This window comes from Theropithecus gelada, chromosome 17, assembly GCF_003255815.1.
Source record: "Theropithecus gelada isolate Dixy chromosome 17, Tgel_1.0, whole genome shotgun sequence".
Lineage (NCBI taxonomy): Eukaryota > Metazoa > Chordata > Mammalia > Primates > Cercopithecidae > Theropithecus > Theropithecus gelada.
The window spans coordinates 60,201,938-60,219,703 of record NC_037685.1 but is presented as its reverse complement, the minus strand read 5'-3'; the positions used below and the strand labels follow the sequence as shown (position 1 = coordinate 60,219,703).

The window sequence follows — 17,766 nt, the reverse complement described above, 5'->3', positions numbered from 1 at the left end:
TGGGCAGCATGGTGAAACTCCATCTCCACTAAAAATACAAAAATTATCCTGGCATGATGGCACACACATGTAGTCCCAGCTACTCGGAAGGCTGAGGCTGGAGGACCAGTTGAGACCAGGAGGTCAAGGCTGCAATGAACCAAGATTGTTCCACCACGCTCCAGCCTGGGTGACAGAAAGGAAAAAAAAAGGAAGAAAGAAAGATTGTAGGTTTGACCTCTGTGTTGGTTTTGCCTTTTTCTGTGGCCCCAGACTGCCTTCATCTGTCTTTGGTCACAGAGAAGCCAAATATTTTTGAGTGTGGTTGGAATAAGGCAAATTCATCACCGTTACAAGAAAATCAGCCCAAAGCATGTAGGTCAGTAGTGTCATCTGCATATATAGAGGGTGGCGGTTTCCCATAATGTGTCAAGAGAAGAAGACTAGTAACTTAGACCAGATGGGGAGTTCCACAGACGGCTCCCACTCGGAATGTAGAAGGCTGACACACCACACATGAGGCCCTAGCTCCTTGTGTTGGAAACAGAATTGGCTGCTTTCTTTTAATTTATTTGTATCAATCTCTAGTCCGAAACTAAGTTGTTTCAGGTCCAGAGCAATCAGCAGAGATGACATGGAGTACACTCTTAGCCCATATTTTTTTTTGTTTTTCTTTCAGGGGTTATAAATACCTCCCTGCCATTGTACTTGGCATGCTGTATGCAAATGGAGGTAGGAGTCCTATAGCTCATTAGGAAAGGGACCAAGGCTTGGAGCAAAGAGAGGACAGCGCCGAGCTGAGGCTGATAACAGTGGCCTTGTCCAGAATAGTGCATGGGAGCTTTCTTATCTCGCTTTGGCAGGAGGTGCTGTGGACTTCCTGTGCGAAATCAGGAGTGAACGCTGCTTTCCTCTTGTTGTTCGGCTTCCTCCCCCCTCAAGACAGTTCCCAGCACAGTGATTATCTTTGCATCTTCAAACATGGCACAATCTACTTCCTTAAGAGCTTGATGTATTCTTAAGGCTTAGGCACATTCCCCTCCCCTAAATCTCTTTTCAAGTGCTGTTATATAGTAAGGCTTCTAAATGACATTCTATTTTTATAGACCCAATTACAAAGAGGGAAAAATAACAGCCCCTAAATTAGAAAGTAGCCACAGAATCTGTCCTTTTTATGTAGAAGAGCTGGCAATAAGTCTGGCCTATAGTTTCCATACTAAGGCTTGTGCCCTTAGTAACTGCCCTCAGAGTCATGGGTGTGGGATGGGGGAGGTGTGGGGTGTCAGAGGTCAACAGCCCCAAGTGAACTCAGATAGCAGACTGTGTTTCCCTTGAGAAACATCCAGGCTTGCTTTACTCTAACATATTTCTTTGCATTTCCTAAAGCCCAGGAGTATGAAATTAAGATCTTTGACTAAGGCCTCCCTGATCTTTTTCCTTGCTTTGGGGGAAAAGGAATAAAATCTGAAAACTTGTCTTCCAGATGCAAGAGAACTTTAGCTGTTTGATGTCACAATCCCAAGTACATATGTGCATGTCTAATCTAGGTATATACACATGTATATGTGCACATTATATATACTCATGTATATAAGTACTGTACTATGAGTGTTTGAAAGACAGCAAGTCTAACACGAAATTAAGGTGGGGATGTTATAGTCTAGAAAATGGAGAATATGGATAAAGAAAAAATAGGGCAAAGTGACTCTAATATAATGACTTTTAAACTTTGTCATTAAAATGTTTCTAATAAAGGAGAAAGTGTATAATTTCTCTTTGGCTCAGTTTACTTATCAATAAGCATTAAAATGTTCATTTATTTTACCTGATGATTATTATAAGGATGATACTGGGTAAAAACTGCAGAAATTCCTTGAGGAATTTATTCATTCTTTTCAAATTTTAAATCTTGTAATCTAACTGTAAAGACATCTTTAAAAACATTTGGGGAAATCTGATACATGGTTTAGGTGCAAACACCACCATGGAATTATTGCTAATTCTCTTAGGTGTAAAAGTAGCGTTGTGGTTATATTGGAAAAATTTGCTCTTTTTTTAGAGAGACCCACTGAAGTACATAGGGCTAAAATGACAAGATGTCTGAGATTTGTTTTAAATACATAAATCCTTCATTTGGCCAGGCTAGAAAGTTGAAAAATAAATAAAAAAACACAGAAGAAAAAAAAGAAGGGATAGATGAAGCCAATGTGACAAAATTTTGACAACTATGAAATCTGGGTGACAGGCATATGGGGATATATCACCCAATTCTCTCTATTTCTCGGTATGTTTGATAATGACAAACAATTAAAACAAGTAGAAACTCTTAGCAAAAACAACATGCCGGTACCTGTGCCTGTCTGCATGTGTGCAAATGTTTATGGGGTGCTGACGGCATGCTCGGGCCCTGCCCTGCTATGGGGACAGAGTGAATACGTTGATTTGTCCCCTGTCCTGTAGCTGTCGGCCCAGCGGGGACTCAGAACCATTAAGTCAGCACTTAAAAGGTGGTGAGTACTCTGCAGGAGGACGTTACAGGGCGTAGTTTAACACTCTGGAGTTCCTTCTCAGCCCAAGGACCAGAGAGGAGTAGTAACAGAACGTTTTTCTGATTACATTCCCTTTTTCTCACTGACTTGCGCCTCCCATTTTCCTCTCACATAAGTCATTCCTGTTCTTGGCTACTTAAGACGAACCACTCATTTTTTTCTGGAAATGAAGCTTGAAAATTTCATTTAGCCTATAATCCCAGGTACAGGCTGACGCGGCAGGATTGCTTGAACCCAGAGGTTCGAAGCTGCAGTGACCTATGATTGCACCACTACACACTCGACTAGGTGACAGAGTGAGACCCTCTCTCTAATAATAATAATAATGATAATAATAAAATTCCTCTTGGTTTAAAAAATCTGCAGAATCTGCCCAAGACATGTACAAATTAGAGACCAGCAAGTTTTCTGCTCAAAAAAATTCTAGTCCAGAAAATCAGAATGCAAAATGGTGAAATGTTTAAAACAGAGAGAGAATTCATGGACCTCAGAGATAAATAACATCAACGCCTTTATTTTATAATTAAACACTTGAGGCCTGAGAGCTTGAACAGTTCCCCAAAACTTGAGCAGAGATAGACTGAATTTAATAACTGTTTCATGATGTTTATTTCCATATGCACTTAATTAGCCCTGGAAAAAATTAGCCATCCAACTGCATATTCCGATTAAAAGTCAGCTTTTTATAGATATAAAATGGTATGATTTCCTTGATGTTTTTATTCATTAACATAACTTCATTTTTCCCGTGTTTGAATGTTACTTCCACTAAAAACTAAAATCTAGCTATTAAATTTTAAAATTTATGCATTTTTACTTAATATTAACATTTAGAACAAGGATATATGGTGACACACTAGTGTGGGGTTGTTTTCAAGTATGAGCCAAATATATTTGCTATTTTTTAAGTTTTGAGGATGAATATAGGAAAAAACCTAAGGAAAAGAAGACTCATACATAAAATTTGTGACTCTGTTATCTGAGGACTTACACCAAGTTTTCATTTCACCTGTCCGCATTGACTGAACCATGCTGTAAAGCCACATTGTGATAACTTTTTTTTTTTAATAGGTATGACTTTTGTTCCAATAATGAAGAGTCCTTTATCCTGGATCCTGACAGCAACATAGGAAACAGAATTGAGAGCATCACTCAGCGCATGGCAATAATAGAAGGAAAGAATAAGGTATTGTTTGTAAAAATGAGCACTGGGATGTTTATTCTACAAATACACTGTCAGCTCCCAATTCTAGGTTTATTGGAACCAGGAGTAATTCAAATGTTCAAATAAAAATTCAGACAGAAGAAAGACAATGTCTGAACTATGTCTTTATGGAGATACATACAGAGACTACTCAAGCTGCCAGTTCCAACATAATGAGTATTCATTCCTAATGGTAGAGATGGCACTGTCCGCTTGAACATCAAACTGGCCCACACTGGTGGTTCACAATCCTGGCTGCCTATTAGAATACGCTACCAATTATTACTACATCCAAATCTCCGGAGTGCAGCCTAGGGCTTGTAAAAGTTTCCCAGATGATTACAGCATGTGATGAGGATTGGAATCACTGATGTACATAAAGTGGGATCCCAGTAAGCAAAAGCTAGTATAAGACTTAGAGCTAAAACTGAATGTTTCTATTCTGTGAAATATGTATTTCCCTCTGTCTTTGCAAGATCAAAGCTTAAGTTGGGGGGGATGCGCAAACACACAACCTATCAAGATTCCTTGACCTCATCAGCGCACTGTTCATTTTATACTCCCCTCACCCCCACTGAACCTTGGCAAAAGCTAACAAGCCTGTGAGCTAGGAAAGTCTCAGTGGGGCCGGGCGCGGTGGCTCAACCCTGTAATCCCAGCACTTTGGGAGGCCGAGGCGGGTGGATCACGAGGTCAGGAGATCGAGACCATCCTGGCTAACATAGTGAAACCCCGTCTCTACTAAAAATACAAAAAACTAGCCGGGCGTGGTGGCGGGCGCCTGTAGTCCCAGCTACTCGGAGGCTGAGGCAGGAGAATGGCGTAAACCCGGGAGGCGGAGCTTTCAGTGAGCCGAGATCGCGCCACTGCACTCCAGCCTGGGTGACACAGCGAGACTCCGTCTCAAAAAAAAAAAAAAAAAGAAAGTCTCAGTGGTTCTCAGACCTAGTGGCTTTTTCCTGTTGAATTAGAAAAGAATACACTTAAAAATCTGCTATTGTCTGGCACAGGGATAGTGATTCTTTTTTTCTTTTTTTTTTTTTTTTTGAGATGGAGTCTCACTGTGTCACCCAGGCTGGAGTCCAATGGCATGATCTCGGCTCACTGCAACCTCTGCCTCCTGGGTTCAAGTGATTCTCCTGTTTTAGCCTCCCAAGTAGCTAGGATTACAGGCACCTGTCATCACGCCTGGCTAATTTTTGTATTTTTAGTAGAGACAGGGTTTCACCATGTTGGCCAGGTTGGTCTTGAACTCCTGACCTCAGGTGATCCTCCTGCCTCGACCTCCCAAAGTGCTGGGATTACAGGTGTGAGTCTCCGTGCCCAGCTGTGATTCTTTTAAAAAAGAAAAAACATATCAAGTATCCCCTTGCTGACATGTCTGTTTACACATATATATCTTGATTTGGAGTAGAGACTGTTAATACAGTTTCCACTGCCTGCTTGAGTGTGGATATGCTTATGTTATCTATTCAGCCGTACCCTTTGCACTTGAAAATGACAAAGTAGATGGCATCGTTCCTCATGTATGATTTAACAATAACAACAAATAACATCTATAATTTTCATTAAGTGAAACTTTTTGACATATGCTAATGTCAACATCATTCTTTGGCAGATGAGCGTGGTTATCTCCATTTTAAAGATAAAGAAAACAGAGATGATAAGATGATTAACCCAAAGCCAGCTTAAAAGTGTAAATGAGAGACTCAAACCAAAGTCTTTCCTTTCCAAAACCTAATGCTCTTATAGTCAAGTAAGCCAATGTAGAAATTAGTCAGAGTGGCAGTAGCTTATACAATAACACCAATAGTCTCTTATTAAACATTTAGGAAGTTTTTATAACTACAGCAGTAGCTGTAGGTGGTTTACAACTCTTTTTCTCTAACAGAAATAAGCAGTACTTTAAAACATTCGGTGATGTGTGGCTATTGATAAGAGAGCAGTGTAATGAAATACTTAGAAGAAGTTATATAAACTTGAAAGTTTAATTTGTTCTTTCTTTTTTTTTTTTTTTTTTTTGAGATAGAGTCTCACTCTGTTGCCCAGGCTGGAGTGCAGTGGCCCAATCTCAGTTCACGGCAACCTCCGCCTCCCAGGGTTCAAGCGATTCTTGTGCCTCAGCCTCCGAAGTAGCGGGGATTACAGGCACACGCCATCTAAGTTTTGTATTTCTAGTGGAGACAGGGTTTCACCATGTTGGCCAGGCTAATCTAGAACTCCTGACCTTGTGATCTGCCCGCCTTGGCCTCCCAAAGTTCTGGGATTACAGGCATGAGCCACCACATCCAGCCTTCAGATATTTTTAATAAGGAAACTACCTCAGTTTATTAGCAGTGGACAGCAAATTGGTTGTCACAAAGTACTAGAAAAATGTCAAGATGCCATTCATTGGTTATGTCAATTCATTTTGTTTTTTCCTGAGCGTATCAGGAGGATGTACTGTTAACTGCTGGATATTAACACAAGAATTTATAAGCTTAATTTCAGTGGTAACGTCTAGTGCTATTTTGATATCCTATCCACAAAAATATACAATAGGATATAAAATGAAAAATGAGAAAGCTAGGTGAAGTTTCTGGCTAACCCAAACCATGAAGTAGCAACTTGACTCCATATATAATGTAAAACCTATCAAAATCAGTGGAAGTGGAGTATCAAAACATGCCCATGATAAAAGAACTTCCCTGATTTTCTCCATGAAGGTTTAAAACAAATTTATTGTCTTGTAATTTTATAGTTATGCAGAAGATTTTAAATATAGACCTCTGCACTTGTGCTACCCAACCTGCCATCAGGAGCCCTGGAGTCAAACTATGACACTTCCTCTCTGTATAACCACATGCAAACCAGCTCACCTCTCTCAGCCTGAGTTCTTTCCTCCAAAAAAACAGAACTAATGATACTTGCCCTAGCTAGTTTCCTGTTACGAGGGTGAAATGAAATAACATAATGAAGTCCAGGTGTGGTGGCTCATGCCTGTAATCCCAACAATTTGGTAGGCCGAGGCGGGCGGATCACCTGAGGTCAGAAGTTAAAGACCAGCCTGGCCAATATGGCAAAACCTCGTCTCTACTAGAAATACAAAAATTAGCAGGGCATAGTGGTGGGCACCTGTAATCCCAGCTACTCGGAAGGCTAAGGCACAAGAATTGCTTGAACCCGGGAAGTGGAGGTTACAGTGAGCCGAGATTGTGCCACTGCACTCCAGCCTGCGTGACAGAGTGAGACTGTGTCTCAAAAAGTAAATAAATAACATAACATAACATGAGAAAGTCCTATACAAGTACTACTTTATTCAAGTGAATGTCATATGTACCCTTATGCAATTCCCCCAACTGATTGTGATCATATACAATGAAGACTTTGTTAAACAATTGTTTGCACTGAAAAAACTTTTAATACACATACTAAACAAAGTCTCTCTCTATATATAGATATAAAATATGTATATAAATATATATTATATATAAAATATATATAATATATATATAAATATATATAAATATATATGGTACATATCCCATTAGCAGTTGTAATTGTAATATATTAGACTTTAAATAAATTACTGAGTTCATATCTTGAATTTAGGAGAATTTAGTAACTTTACTTTTAGCATCTACTAATGTATCTTTTTGTGGGTTTGAAAAAAAATGTATCTGTCATATGATGGTGACAAAATGGAAGTTTTACTGTTTCTGAGTTATATGCAGTGCTTTTTCCCTTAAAATTAAAACTGTTTTTGTTTTGTATACATTTTTAGAAAGTAAATTAAAGTCCCAGCTTAGACTGCGGTGATCCCTTTATCCACCGTCACATGGTAGCCTGCCCAGCAATGCTACTCCACAGGTCAGTGGGGCAGCGCTCACACTCACGCTGGAGCACCTGTTGGATTTTTTTTCTTTGTTTTGTTGCATTTTTTTGTTTAACTCAAGGAAGGGTATAGAGGACAATAAAATTTAGTTTCCTTATTGGCGAGTTTTGGCCCAGATTTGTGAAAAGTGAGTCATCAACTGGAGTTGCTAATAGCAAATGTGCACTTTCGTATTGTCTAAATGGGGTTGCCAAACTGTTAGGTTTGTAGATATGGAGTAGGAAGTAGAAGGAACCCCGTGTTAGAAAAAACACACAGGAAATACGCTATCACAGCATTAATTCTGTAAGGTTGGAGAATCATTACCATTTTAATGTGTTAGCAATGTTTCCATTGAAATCCTTCTGACTGTACCTTGAGAAGTGTGTCCTGTATAAGACAAATCCATGACAGGAGCAAGAATCCCAACCACAGAATTACAGCTTGTGTTTCAGTTCCCACACACACCCCAGTGTTTTCTAAGTCTCACGTTCTATTTTCCCATCAGTTGGCTCAAATGTGCCACCCTGTGTTAATTTTAGATTCTTCCATGACCTTTATACATCTACTTTTATTTCTCCATGAAACACTTGAAAGGAAGCTATATTAGAAACATCCCGAGATTAAAATCAGTGTTCCATATATAGATTTTTAAAAAACGAGTGCTGGAATTAGGTTGAATGACACATCACCCCATCCATTCTATTCCGTGAGGTTCAAACAACATTGTAGTAACAAATTACTAATGCTTAATGAAAGGGAAGGAAGGAAGGAGCATGAAAAACTCCAAACTTACAGTACTTGCTGATAGTTTTATGAGCATTCCTGGGCCATACCAAAGAGCCCAGAGAATGGGCTTGAAGGATCTATCTCTAACATGTAAATCCTTGAGGGCCAGGCCAGGCACTGGAAGCACCCCGGAAAGCAAATGTAGTAAAAATGAAGAGTAGAAAGCATGAGTCCTTTAAGACTAATAGAAACTTTGATATTCTAATTTTATTTATTTATTTATTTATTTATTTTGGCACGATCTCGGCTCATTGCAACCCCCACTTCCCATGTTCAAGCGATTTTCCTGCCTCAGCCTCCCAAGTAGCTGGGACTACAAGCGCCTGGGACTACACCAGGTCCAGCTAATCTTTGTATTTATAGTAGAGCCAGGGTTTCGCCATGTTGGCCAGGCTGATCTTGAACTCCCGACCTCAGGTGATCCGCCAGCCTCAGCCTTCCAAAGTGCTGGGATTACAGGCCTGAGCCGCCATATCCAGCCTGATAGCCTAATTTCATTTCAGCACTTCTGCTTTTTTCTCTTCCTCAGTCCTCCTTCAATTATTTTCAATTGCGGAAAATGAAAACTAATTATAGAACTAATACAAGTAAATATCCTTAAGAATTTATTTTGGCATGCCTTATAGAATAAATGATCATAATTTCAAACATGCAACTCAAATTCTTGGTTACTTTCTCTTTGAAAGTGTTTAGTTGATATTGCATGCCCCAATTGTGATGCTATTTTCATTTTTTTCCCTTGACACCATAGTATTTGGATGTAAGCACTGAGGAAGAGATTTTTTCCTTTATTCAGAAGACTCCGACATTGAAACTCACTGTCCCATGCGAAGCTGCCTTCTAGTCCAGCCAGACTACACTGAGCTACAATTCACACTTGAGCTCCTTTCTCTGACCCTATAAAGTTTAAACTTTAATTGTCAAACAATTTTATTTGTAACGAGAAAATGTTTGAATTTATAATTTAAAAATATATCCTCTGAAAGAGAAGTACTCTAGAAATGAGATAAATTTTAGTAAAACTGATCATAGAATATGTTTCATCTTATTTTTAACTTTTCTTCTTTAATGATAACCATTGTACTTATCAAATATATTTTCAAACCACATAACAACACAACAGTTGAAAAGCAGCTTGCCGCTTATGTAAAATGTCATCAAAGAAGCAAACTAGTATTTCTGTAAATAGTAGTAGTATTTAATTTATGTTACCCATCTCTGCTGATTAAAGGAAGTATTCTCAAGGAAAAATTCAATCCAAGGTGTAGACAGAACTTTGCCAATTGATCTGTGTTCTTCATTTTAAAGAGTCTCAAGACGAGAAGCAATTTGGTATAGAGATTAAGAGCATAGGCACTGGAGGCAGACACACCTGAGCATAAATTCTGCCCAGGCCTGTCTGTGGTCCTTTGTATCTTTGGGTGAATCATTTAATCTCTCGGAACCTCAGTTGTCTTACCTGTAGAATAGCATAATATACCCATCTCACAGGGTTTTAGGGAGGATTAAATGAGACAATTCCTGTAAAGTGCCTTGCATGCTGCCTAGTGCATTGTAAGGGATACATAAAGGTATGCAGAAACAAAGAAATAATGTAAACTCCAATCAACGTTGTTTTCTGCTTCTATTTTAATAGAAGCTCTGTAGACATGATTTCTGGGGCAGGCTTGACTACGAGTAATATGTCTTGTTTTGGAAGGTGTCATTCACACAAAGTGAGAAAAATTCAAATACATTTCTGTCTCCATCTTGTGACCTGGATTCATTTCACTTCGGAGCACCTCAATTTTATTCTCTGATTATACATAAATTTAGACCTATTTGACTGTTTGTTGGAGACTTGTAAAATGGCCACGGCCATTCACAGGTTACCTGCACAGGTCTTAAACGTGGCAAATGTATACATCTGAATTGATTTTCCCTTGCCACAAAACCCAGTTCTTGTTCTCAGTTGCTCTAAGTTCAATGAAATCAAAATCTTTTAAATAAAAACCCAAACACAACTCATAGAGGCAGGTAAATGTTGTCTATAATTTCAAACACTCTCAAGCCAACAGAAATGGGTTTTTCACTTATTTACTGAGCAACGATTAATCTGAGAATCTAAGTAAGTTTCTCCTGAGGCCCATTAGGATAAACACTTGAGAACTAAGTTCATAAGAAAAACAGTGCTGGAGCTGACACCCCAGCTTAAGAAGGCTTCATCTGAGCTCCTTGTTTCTGAAGTTTTTGCAAGCTACTTTGAAGCATCTAAGCTTCCTGAGACAACATAAGGGAGTCAGAGTCATATTTGACGATCTCTCCTGTCTTCTAGCTTCCACCAGCTAACAGTTTTCTCATGTTGCCACCTACAAGCTTCTCTTCGAACTACTTCCATTTCCTTCCATGACTCTAAACTGGTGGGAACAACAATTACAAGGAAATGGCTATTCAGAATTTTTTATGTCCCACCTCTTACAAAGATTCATCGTCAAAATAAGAAAGGGACACCTGAGCTCTCTTTCATACTCTTTTCTGTGGGTTATTTGCCTTCGTATGAGCTTTCCTTGCAAAAGAGAGAATAATTTTTGTATGATCTTCAAGGAGGGAAATTCCTTTCTATCACCTTAAAGAATGATAGTCTTAAGGGGAAGGATTGTGTCATATTCATCTCTGTCTCCCTTACAACATCTGGGCGATGCCTTGATAATCACTCAATAAATGTCTGCTAAATTGTCTGCCACATATTGCAGACACTTTCATTATCAATAATTTCAATAATACACAGAGAATATATGGGTAGGTGTAATTAAGCAGATCCTTCCATCAAACAGAAGAGAAAGCACTGTGTACTACTCACCATAGCACAGTGAAAATTGTAGAGAATTTGGACCAATGAATTTGCTGGCTAAAAACATTAGGAACATGTTTTTAAGTCTTCCTGATCTGTAGATTAAAGACAGAAATACCTTAATTTATTAGATGGAATAAGAGAACACAACTAAAGTGCCTAGCACATTACTTAGAAACTCAGAAAATGTTAGGACTGTCTCCTACAGCCAAACCACTTGTGGAGTATGTCCACCACCTTGGAAAGTCAGCTGTCACATTTCAGCCTTACATTGCTTTAGCCTGTAAGTCACTTGGTCATTATACTTCAGCTAGGACACTCCATTAGTCTGGAAGCATTAGCACAGCCTCTGCAATTTCGAAGCCCATAACCAGTTATTTTTGTCCTAGGAGACAGGCTGCAAAGATTTATAAGTAACTGGACCAACTTTTCCTTTCTGTAATTTTAAGTATGAGAAACTAACTAGTTTTCTCATTTTTTTCATGTAGATTATACACTACTTTTTAATGCAAGCTTGGGTTAAATTTAAGAATGTTTAACAATTTGTTTCATATTGCCAACTTTTTTTCTTTGGAAGACTGCAAGTCTTTGTCTAAAATTTTGTTTCATTATTTTGTTTCATTACTTTTTAGACATCACAGTTTGAAAAGTGCTTTCAAGTTCATGCAATTTTGACTGCTAATGTTTCTTTAGGGACTAAGTTGTCAAATAACAGCACTAAAGTCTAGTGGAACAATATTATTGTATTAATTCATAATTTTTTTTTTTTTGAGACGGAGTCTCACTCTGTCGCCCAGGCTGGAGTGCAGTGGCGCAATCTTGGTTCACTGCAAGCTCCGCCTCCTGGGTTCACGCCATTCTCCTGCCTCAGCCTCCTGAGTAACTGGGACTATAGGCGCCCGCCACCTCGCCTGGCTAATTTTTTTTATGTTTTGGTAGAGACAGGGTTTCACCGTGTTAGCCAGGATGGTCTCGATCTCCTGACCTCATGATCCGCCCGCCTTGGCCTCCCAAAGTGCTAGGATTACAGGAGTGAGCCACCGCGCCCGGCCGATTAATTCATAGTTTAATTTTTCATCTTCTAGATTAGGAATAGAGACAACTGAGAAATTAGGTAATTTACACACACACACACACACACACACACACACACACACGGCCTCCTTCAGGACCATCCATTGCTGCACGCCACATTATTTGAGCATATAAAAAAATGTTTCAAGCCAGGTGCAGTGACATGTGCCTGTTGTCCCAGCTACTTGGGAGACTAAGGCGGGAAAACTGCTTGAGCCCAGAAGTTCAAGACCAGCCTGGGCAACATAGCAAGACCCCATTTCTTAAAGAAAAAATAAAGTTTCAACCAAACATTCTCTTCTATACTTGCTCACTTAACATTCTTGTTATAGAACCAAATAGCAGAGAAAACTCCTGTCACAACTGGCATCCATGCTCTCAGGTCACCCAAACAAAAGGGAAGGCCTCAGCCTCACCTGTTCCTCTCATTGATGTGGGACTGACCACCTCGTAGGGTAGGACGTGCAGTCCCACATCTCAGCTTCAGGTCTGTAATTGTTAGACCAGCAGCACGAGATAAATAAGCCTGAAACCCTCATATGAGTCGGATGTCATAGGCCCCGGTCTCCTGAGGACCTGCTTTCCTGTTATTTTTCCATTCTTGTTGGGGCTCGGCAAGAGGAGAGCCTTCTGGTAACCACCACCTATGCAATATTCTCTTTACAGAATGAATGGAATAGCTGAATCATTTCAACCTCAGAAGTAGCTTGGGGTGTTCAATTAGTTATTTGTCCTATTGCTAGCTAAAGTTTCCTTTTCTTTTGCAGACGGCTAGCACCTTGGTTGTGGCTGACTCTAGAATTTCTGGAATCTACAGTTGCATAGCTTCCAATAAAGTTGGGACGGTGGAAAGAAACATAAGCTTTTATATCACAGGTAAGCCACACATCCTATACCCAGAGACAGCCTGGTGACTTCATTCTCTCTTCAGTCTTGTTTGCTTTTAGTGCACTTATAGCTTGAGTGATTTTTTTTTAATTCCACAGAATTGTCAAACTTTGAGTGCCTTCATCCTTGCTCTCAGGAATAGAATTCTACCTCATCGGATCTCCTAAAGAGTTATTTCCCCGAATTTTCTTTTAGAGTTATTTGTGTTTGTCTCCCTCCCAGACTGGATTGTGTATTGGGAATCTGTATGCTCATTTTTTCATTCCCTTCAGTACCTAGCACAGGGTCTGGTACATAGCAGTTCAATACCAATCAAGGAAACCAATTATAATGCATATAATATGATGACATCGTTTTTGGTTTTGTTTTTGTTTTAACCAAAAAGTTAACTGTTTCACAACTTAGGTAATTTAGACTTTTTGGGGAATAAGGCTCTATAGCAATCTGAAACTGAGCTTTATTAACAATAGTTAATGTGCTATTTTTTGATAGCATTTAAGAATTTTTTTTTAGGCCGGGCGCGGTGGCTCAAGCCTGTAATCCCAGCACTTTGGGAGGCCGAGACGGGCGGATCACGAGGTCAGGAGATCGAGACCATCCTGGCTAACACGGTGAAACCCCGTCTCTACTAAAAAATACAAAAAACTAGCCGGGCGAGGCGGCGGGCGCCTGCAGTCCCAGCTACTCGGGAGGCTGAGGCAGGAGAATGGCATGAACCCGGGAGGCGGAGCTTGCAGTGAGCTGAGATCCGGCCACTGCACTCCAGCCTGGGCGACAGAGCGAGACTCCGTCTCAAAAAAAAAAAAAAAAAAAAAAAAAAAAAAAAAAAGAATTTTTAGCCTTAAATATGATGGTCTCTGCAAATCTTAAAAACCTCCAAGGTACACAAATGGCACTCCCTATGTCCCTCAATGGGTACAGGAAGGAAGTAAGTAGCTCAAAGTATAAAAACAATTGCCTGGCTCCACACTCCCCCAATTTCTGAGGAAACATGGGCAGTAGGCCAACTTTCTGGAAACTTCTTACTGAACGGGGCAGGCTGCAGAAATTGCCAGAAGGTCTCCAGAAAGAAATAGACAGGTCCAATTCCATGATACATATGCGTTGTCAGATCACAGGAGCCTCTGGCAAGTTAACCAAGCCCCAGAGAAGCTGTGCCATGGGAGATATCCCTGAGTAGATTCTCATAGAACATCAGGGCTGGCAGGGATTCCAGAGGCTGTTCTGCATCATAGCTCTTGTGTTTTCCAGATGAGCAAATGGGATTTGGAGAGGTGCATAGCAGAGCTGCTCTAGGCCAACTCAGTCCCTGTCTCTTATGTTAGAGAAGTAGAAGAGAAGTCATCTTTGCATCCATTCCAAATAGGACATGGCCTTTAGTTAGAGAAGGATTCAGATGGAGATTTCACACAGATTGGTGCTCTAATAAAACTCAGAAGATTTGGACTAGTTAAATACAAAGGTTTGCACTGTCCTTTATATTTGGTTGGAAACAAGTTACTATCTCAACCCATAGTCAGAGTATGTCTGATTTAGAATACAAAAGACTGAACAATTCCTGTTTTGTTCTGAACATTCAATAACTTTGTAACAGTTTAATGAGCACTGTTAAATGGTACAGTTCAACTCTACTGAGCACTGGGAGGCGCATCAATGAAGTCCTGTCTTTCTAGGAACACAGTTCTAACACCAAGGAAACAAAGAAGAAATGTTAAATTACATACATCCTAGTATCAAAATTTATATGCAGAGGTCATGTGACAGATGAGCTTGCTTTCTAAAGCCACCACTGTCCAATAGAGATATAAGTCACAAATACCATTTAAAACTTTCTAGTAACCATGTTTTTTGTAAAGTAAAATTAATTTTATTGAACCCAATATATCTGAACTATTGTGATTTCAATATGTAATCAGTATTTTAAAAAATATTACACTGCTTCAGTTTTTACACTTAAATCAATTTAAATAAAATCAAATAAACTGAATATGCTTCAGTTCCTCTGACACAGTAGCCACATTTCAAGTGCTCAAAAGCCACATGAGGCTCACAGGTACCATATTGGACAGTGCAGCTGTAAGCCTCTGAGAAGGAAGCAGGACCTGAATAGGTAGAGAGAAGGTGGGATTTGAATAGATGGAGACAAGAGAACAGGCTTGCCCTGACATTTTCAGAGCCAAGACAAGAGTACCAGTGGAGGCCCACAAACCATATGTCTAACTACTGACAAGTTCTACATCAAGCAAATAAGCCATTAAATATGTTTTAGCCCCCTATGGACAAATATACTTTCATGATGACCTGAGAGGTCAGGATCAATTTAGAGCTCTGAGACTACTCAGATTCCAGACTAGATTGTGGCAGCACCTGGCGGTGCAGAAAAACTAAATCATCCACCTCCCCTCTGCGCCCCTTACCCTGTCCACACTGCAAGGGGCCATGCACCATGTGTGGTGTCTCCCAGCCCACACATCTGAGCTCTGCCCATGCCCCTCACAGACAGTTTCCCTTGGCCACTGCTTGCACAGACCCAAAGGTGTGAAAACTGACAAGCAGTCTGAGCTCAGGAGGCCGGACCTAGGGAAGAAGAGCCAAGCTAGAAGCAGATTTCAATCAGCCTTTTAGGGAATTCTGAGATCCCAGGGACCTGGAGCATGATACAGGAATGAAGTGACACAGGCTGTGGGTAGGCATGCTCACTTGGCCCCATAAACTCTTCACATTGTGGGAAGAGCTATGACCAGAACAGAGCTGCCACAGGGTCCCTTCTTGCCTGAGTCTGAGGGCAGTACTGGAAGAGGATGTACCAAGAGAAGAGGGAACATCATGCTCACTTCCTTATTAATCAGTGTTCCCAAGGAAAGCTAACCGATGCCTAGCATTAGTCACAGCACCAACATCTGGCTAGCCCAGAGTCTCATCGCTGCATCATATTTCTACCCATGGTGTTGTTGCTGAAAGAGTCCAAGTTGATAAAGGTGATCACCTGCTGAATTCAGGCGGATATTCCCTCCTACCTCTCACCATATTGTACAATGTATAACCATGGCGGGGTAGAAACCTCTTCTAGATCCCAAGGCTTATCCATATTGGACAGGTCCAAAAGAACAATGAGAATTCAATTCAGACATACCTACTTGAAGCTCACAGTTCTTTTCCTCTAGAAATCCAAGAGCTTTAATCTTAAAACTGACACAAGTTCAGCCAACCAAGCCCTCATTGCCTGGAATATACTTTCCCTTAATCTTTTTCTACCAGTCCTGAAAAGTTCTAGTTTTGATTGTGATATTAGGTTAACTTGCTTACATTCATTATTAGTTTTTAAATAATTATTATCTTTTTCTTACTCAAATCTTTGTCACTAGAGATGAGCATAAAGACTCAGGAATGTTGTACCTCATATGCCTATTTTTTGAAAAAAATGAACATATATTTGTTCAGTGTTTATACTTGACTCAGTGAGGGTAATGCTTTAAAAGTGCCTGTCTGAAATTTTAATGCTCTACTTATCTAGATTTGAATCTTTACTGGTCCTCATTTCAATCATGTTGTCCCTTCTTTAAAATACAATTACTTGGGGCTAGGCACAATGGCTTACGCCTGTAAATCCCAGCACTTTGGGAGGCTGAGATGGAAAGATCGCTTGAACACAAGAGTTTGAGACCAGCCTGAGAAACATGGCAAAATTCTGTCTCTACAAAAAGTACAAAAACTAGCTAGGCCTGGTGGCATGTGCCCGTATTCCCACCTACTTGGGATGCTGAGGTGGGAAGATCACTTAAGCCCAGGAGGTCGAGGCTGCAGTGAGCCATGATGGCACCACCACGCTCCAGCCTGAGTGTCAGAGTCAGACCCTGCCGCAAAACAACAACAGCAACAACAACAAAAACAAAAAACAAAAAGACTTTTAGTTGCCTTCCAAACTGATGAAAATGGTAAACTGTGGCCATTAGAATCCTTGACCGCTTCGTTTCCAAACTTTGGCACACACTTATACATAGCATCTACTTGAAACAAGCAAAGCTTCCTGGTAACCGTTCACTCTCTTTTTAAATAATGTTATTTCCACTCTTCAGTGGCAGTAGAGCCTTCTTTATTTTTTTACCCAACAAATGAGATCCCTGGCATCCTTTTAAATTCCTATGCTTGTCCCTTTCATGAACTTAATGCACATGCCTGATCCAATTGAGTTGAAATATCTACCCACAAGTATGCACCTTTATAAATAGATTACACTGTCATCTAACCCTGGGTCGAATGCCTCTTCTGAGCAAGGGTTGATTCTTCTCCATGACACCTCATAAGATGCCATGGATGTGATAATATGTTAGATGGATGAGTATTATTTGGTAATGATGATGACTGTGCTGAATTCGCCACAGATACTTAAGTGTGGGAAGATTTCTTGTTTTCACTTTGAGGGTTAGAAGGCAATTCTTTCTTGGTCTGTTTTTGTACTCAGACTAAAAAAAAATCAACATGAATTAAGGAGAAAAATCCCTCCGGGTTCATTAAACAGTTGAGGACATTTTATTTATCGTCTTCCATGGATCAAAAGAGAATACCAAAGGGGTGAGACTGAGAAATAGTCATTTCCAAG

At 40.0% G+C, this 17,766-nt stretch overlaps 1 protein-coding gene across 3 annotated transcripts in view; it reads left to right on the top strand.

The window, feature by feature from the left end:
* Nucleotides 1-17,766, top strand: part of FLT1 (fms related tyrosine kinase 1) — a 195,169-nt gene that overhangs the window by 86,347 nt on the left and 91,056 nt on the right. For 2 of the 3 annotated variants that reach the window (XM_025364472.1, XM_025364473.1), the window contains exons 11-12: nucleotides 3,600-3,714; nucleotides 13,046-13,154. In XM_025364472.1, the coding sequence (XP_025220257.1) occupies nucleotides 3,600-3,714; nucleotides 13,046-13,154 (224 nt within the window). Of the gene's footprint in view, nucleotides 1-3,599; nucleotides 3,715-10,688; nucleotides 10,764-13,045; nucleotides 13,155-17,766 lie in introns of those variants that run through there. The other variant, XM_025364474.1, reaches the window with a different exon arrangement.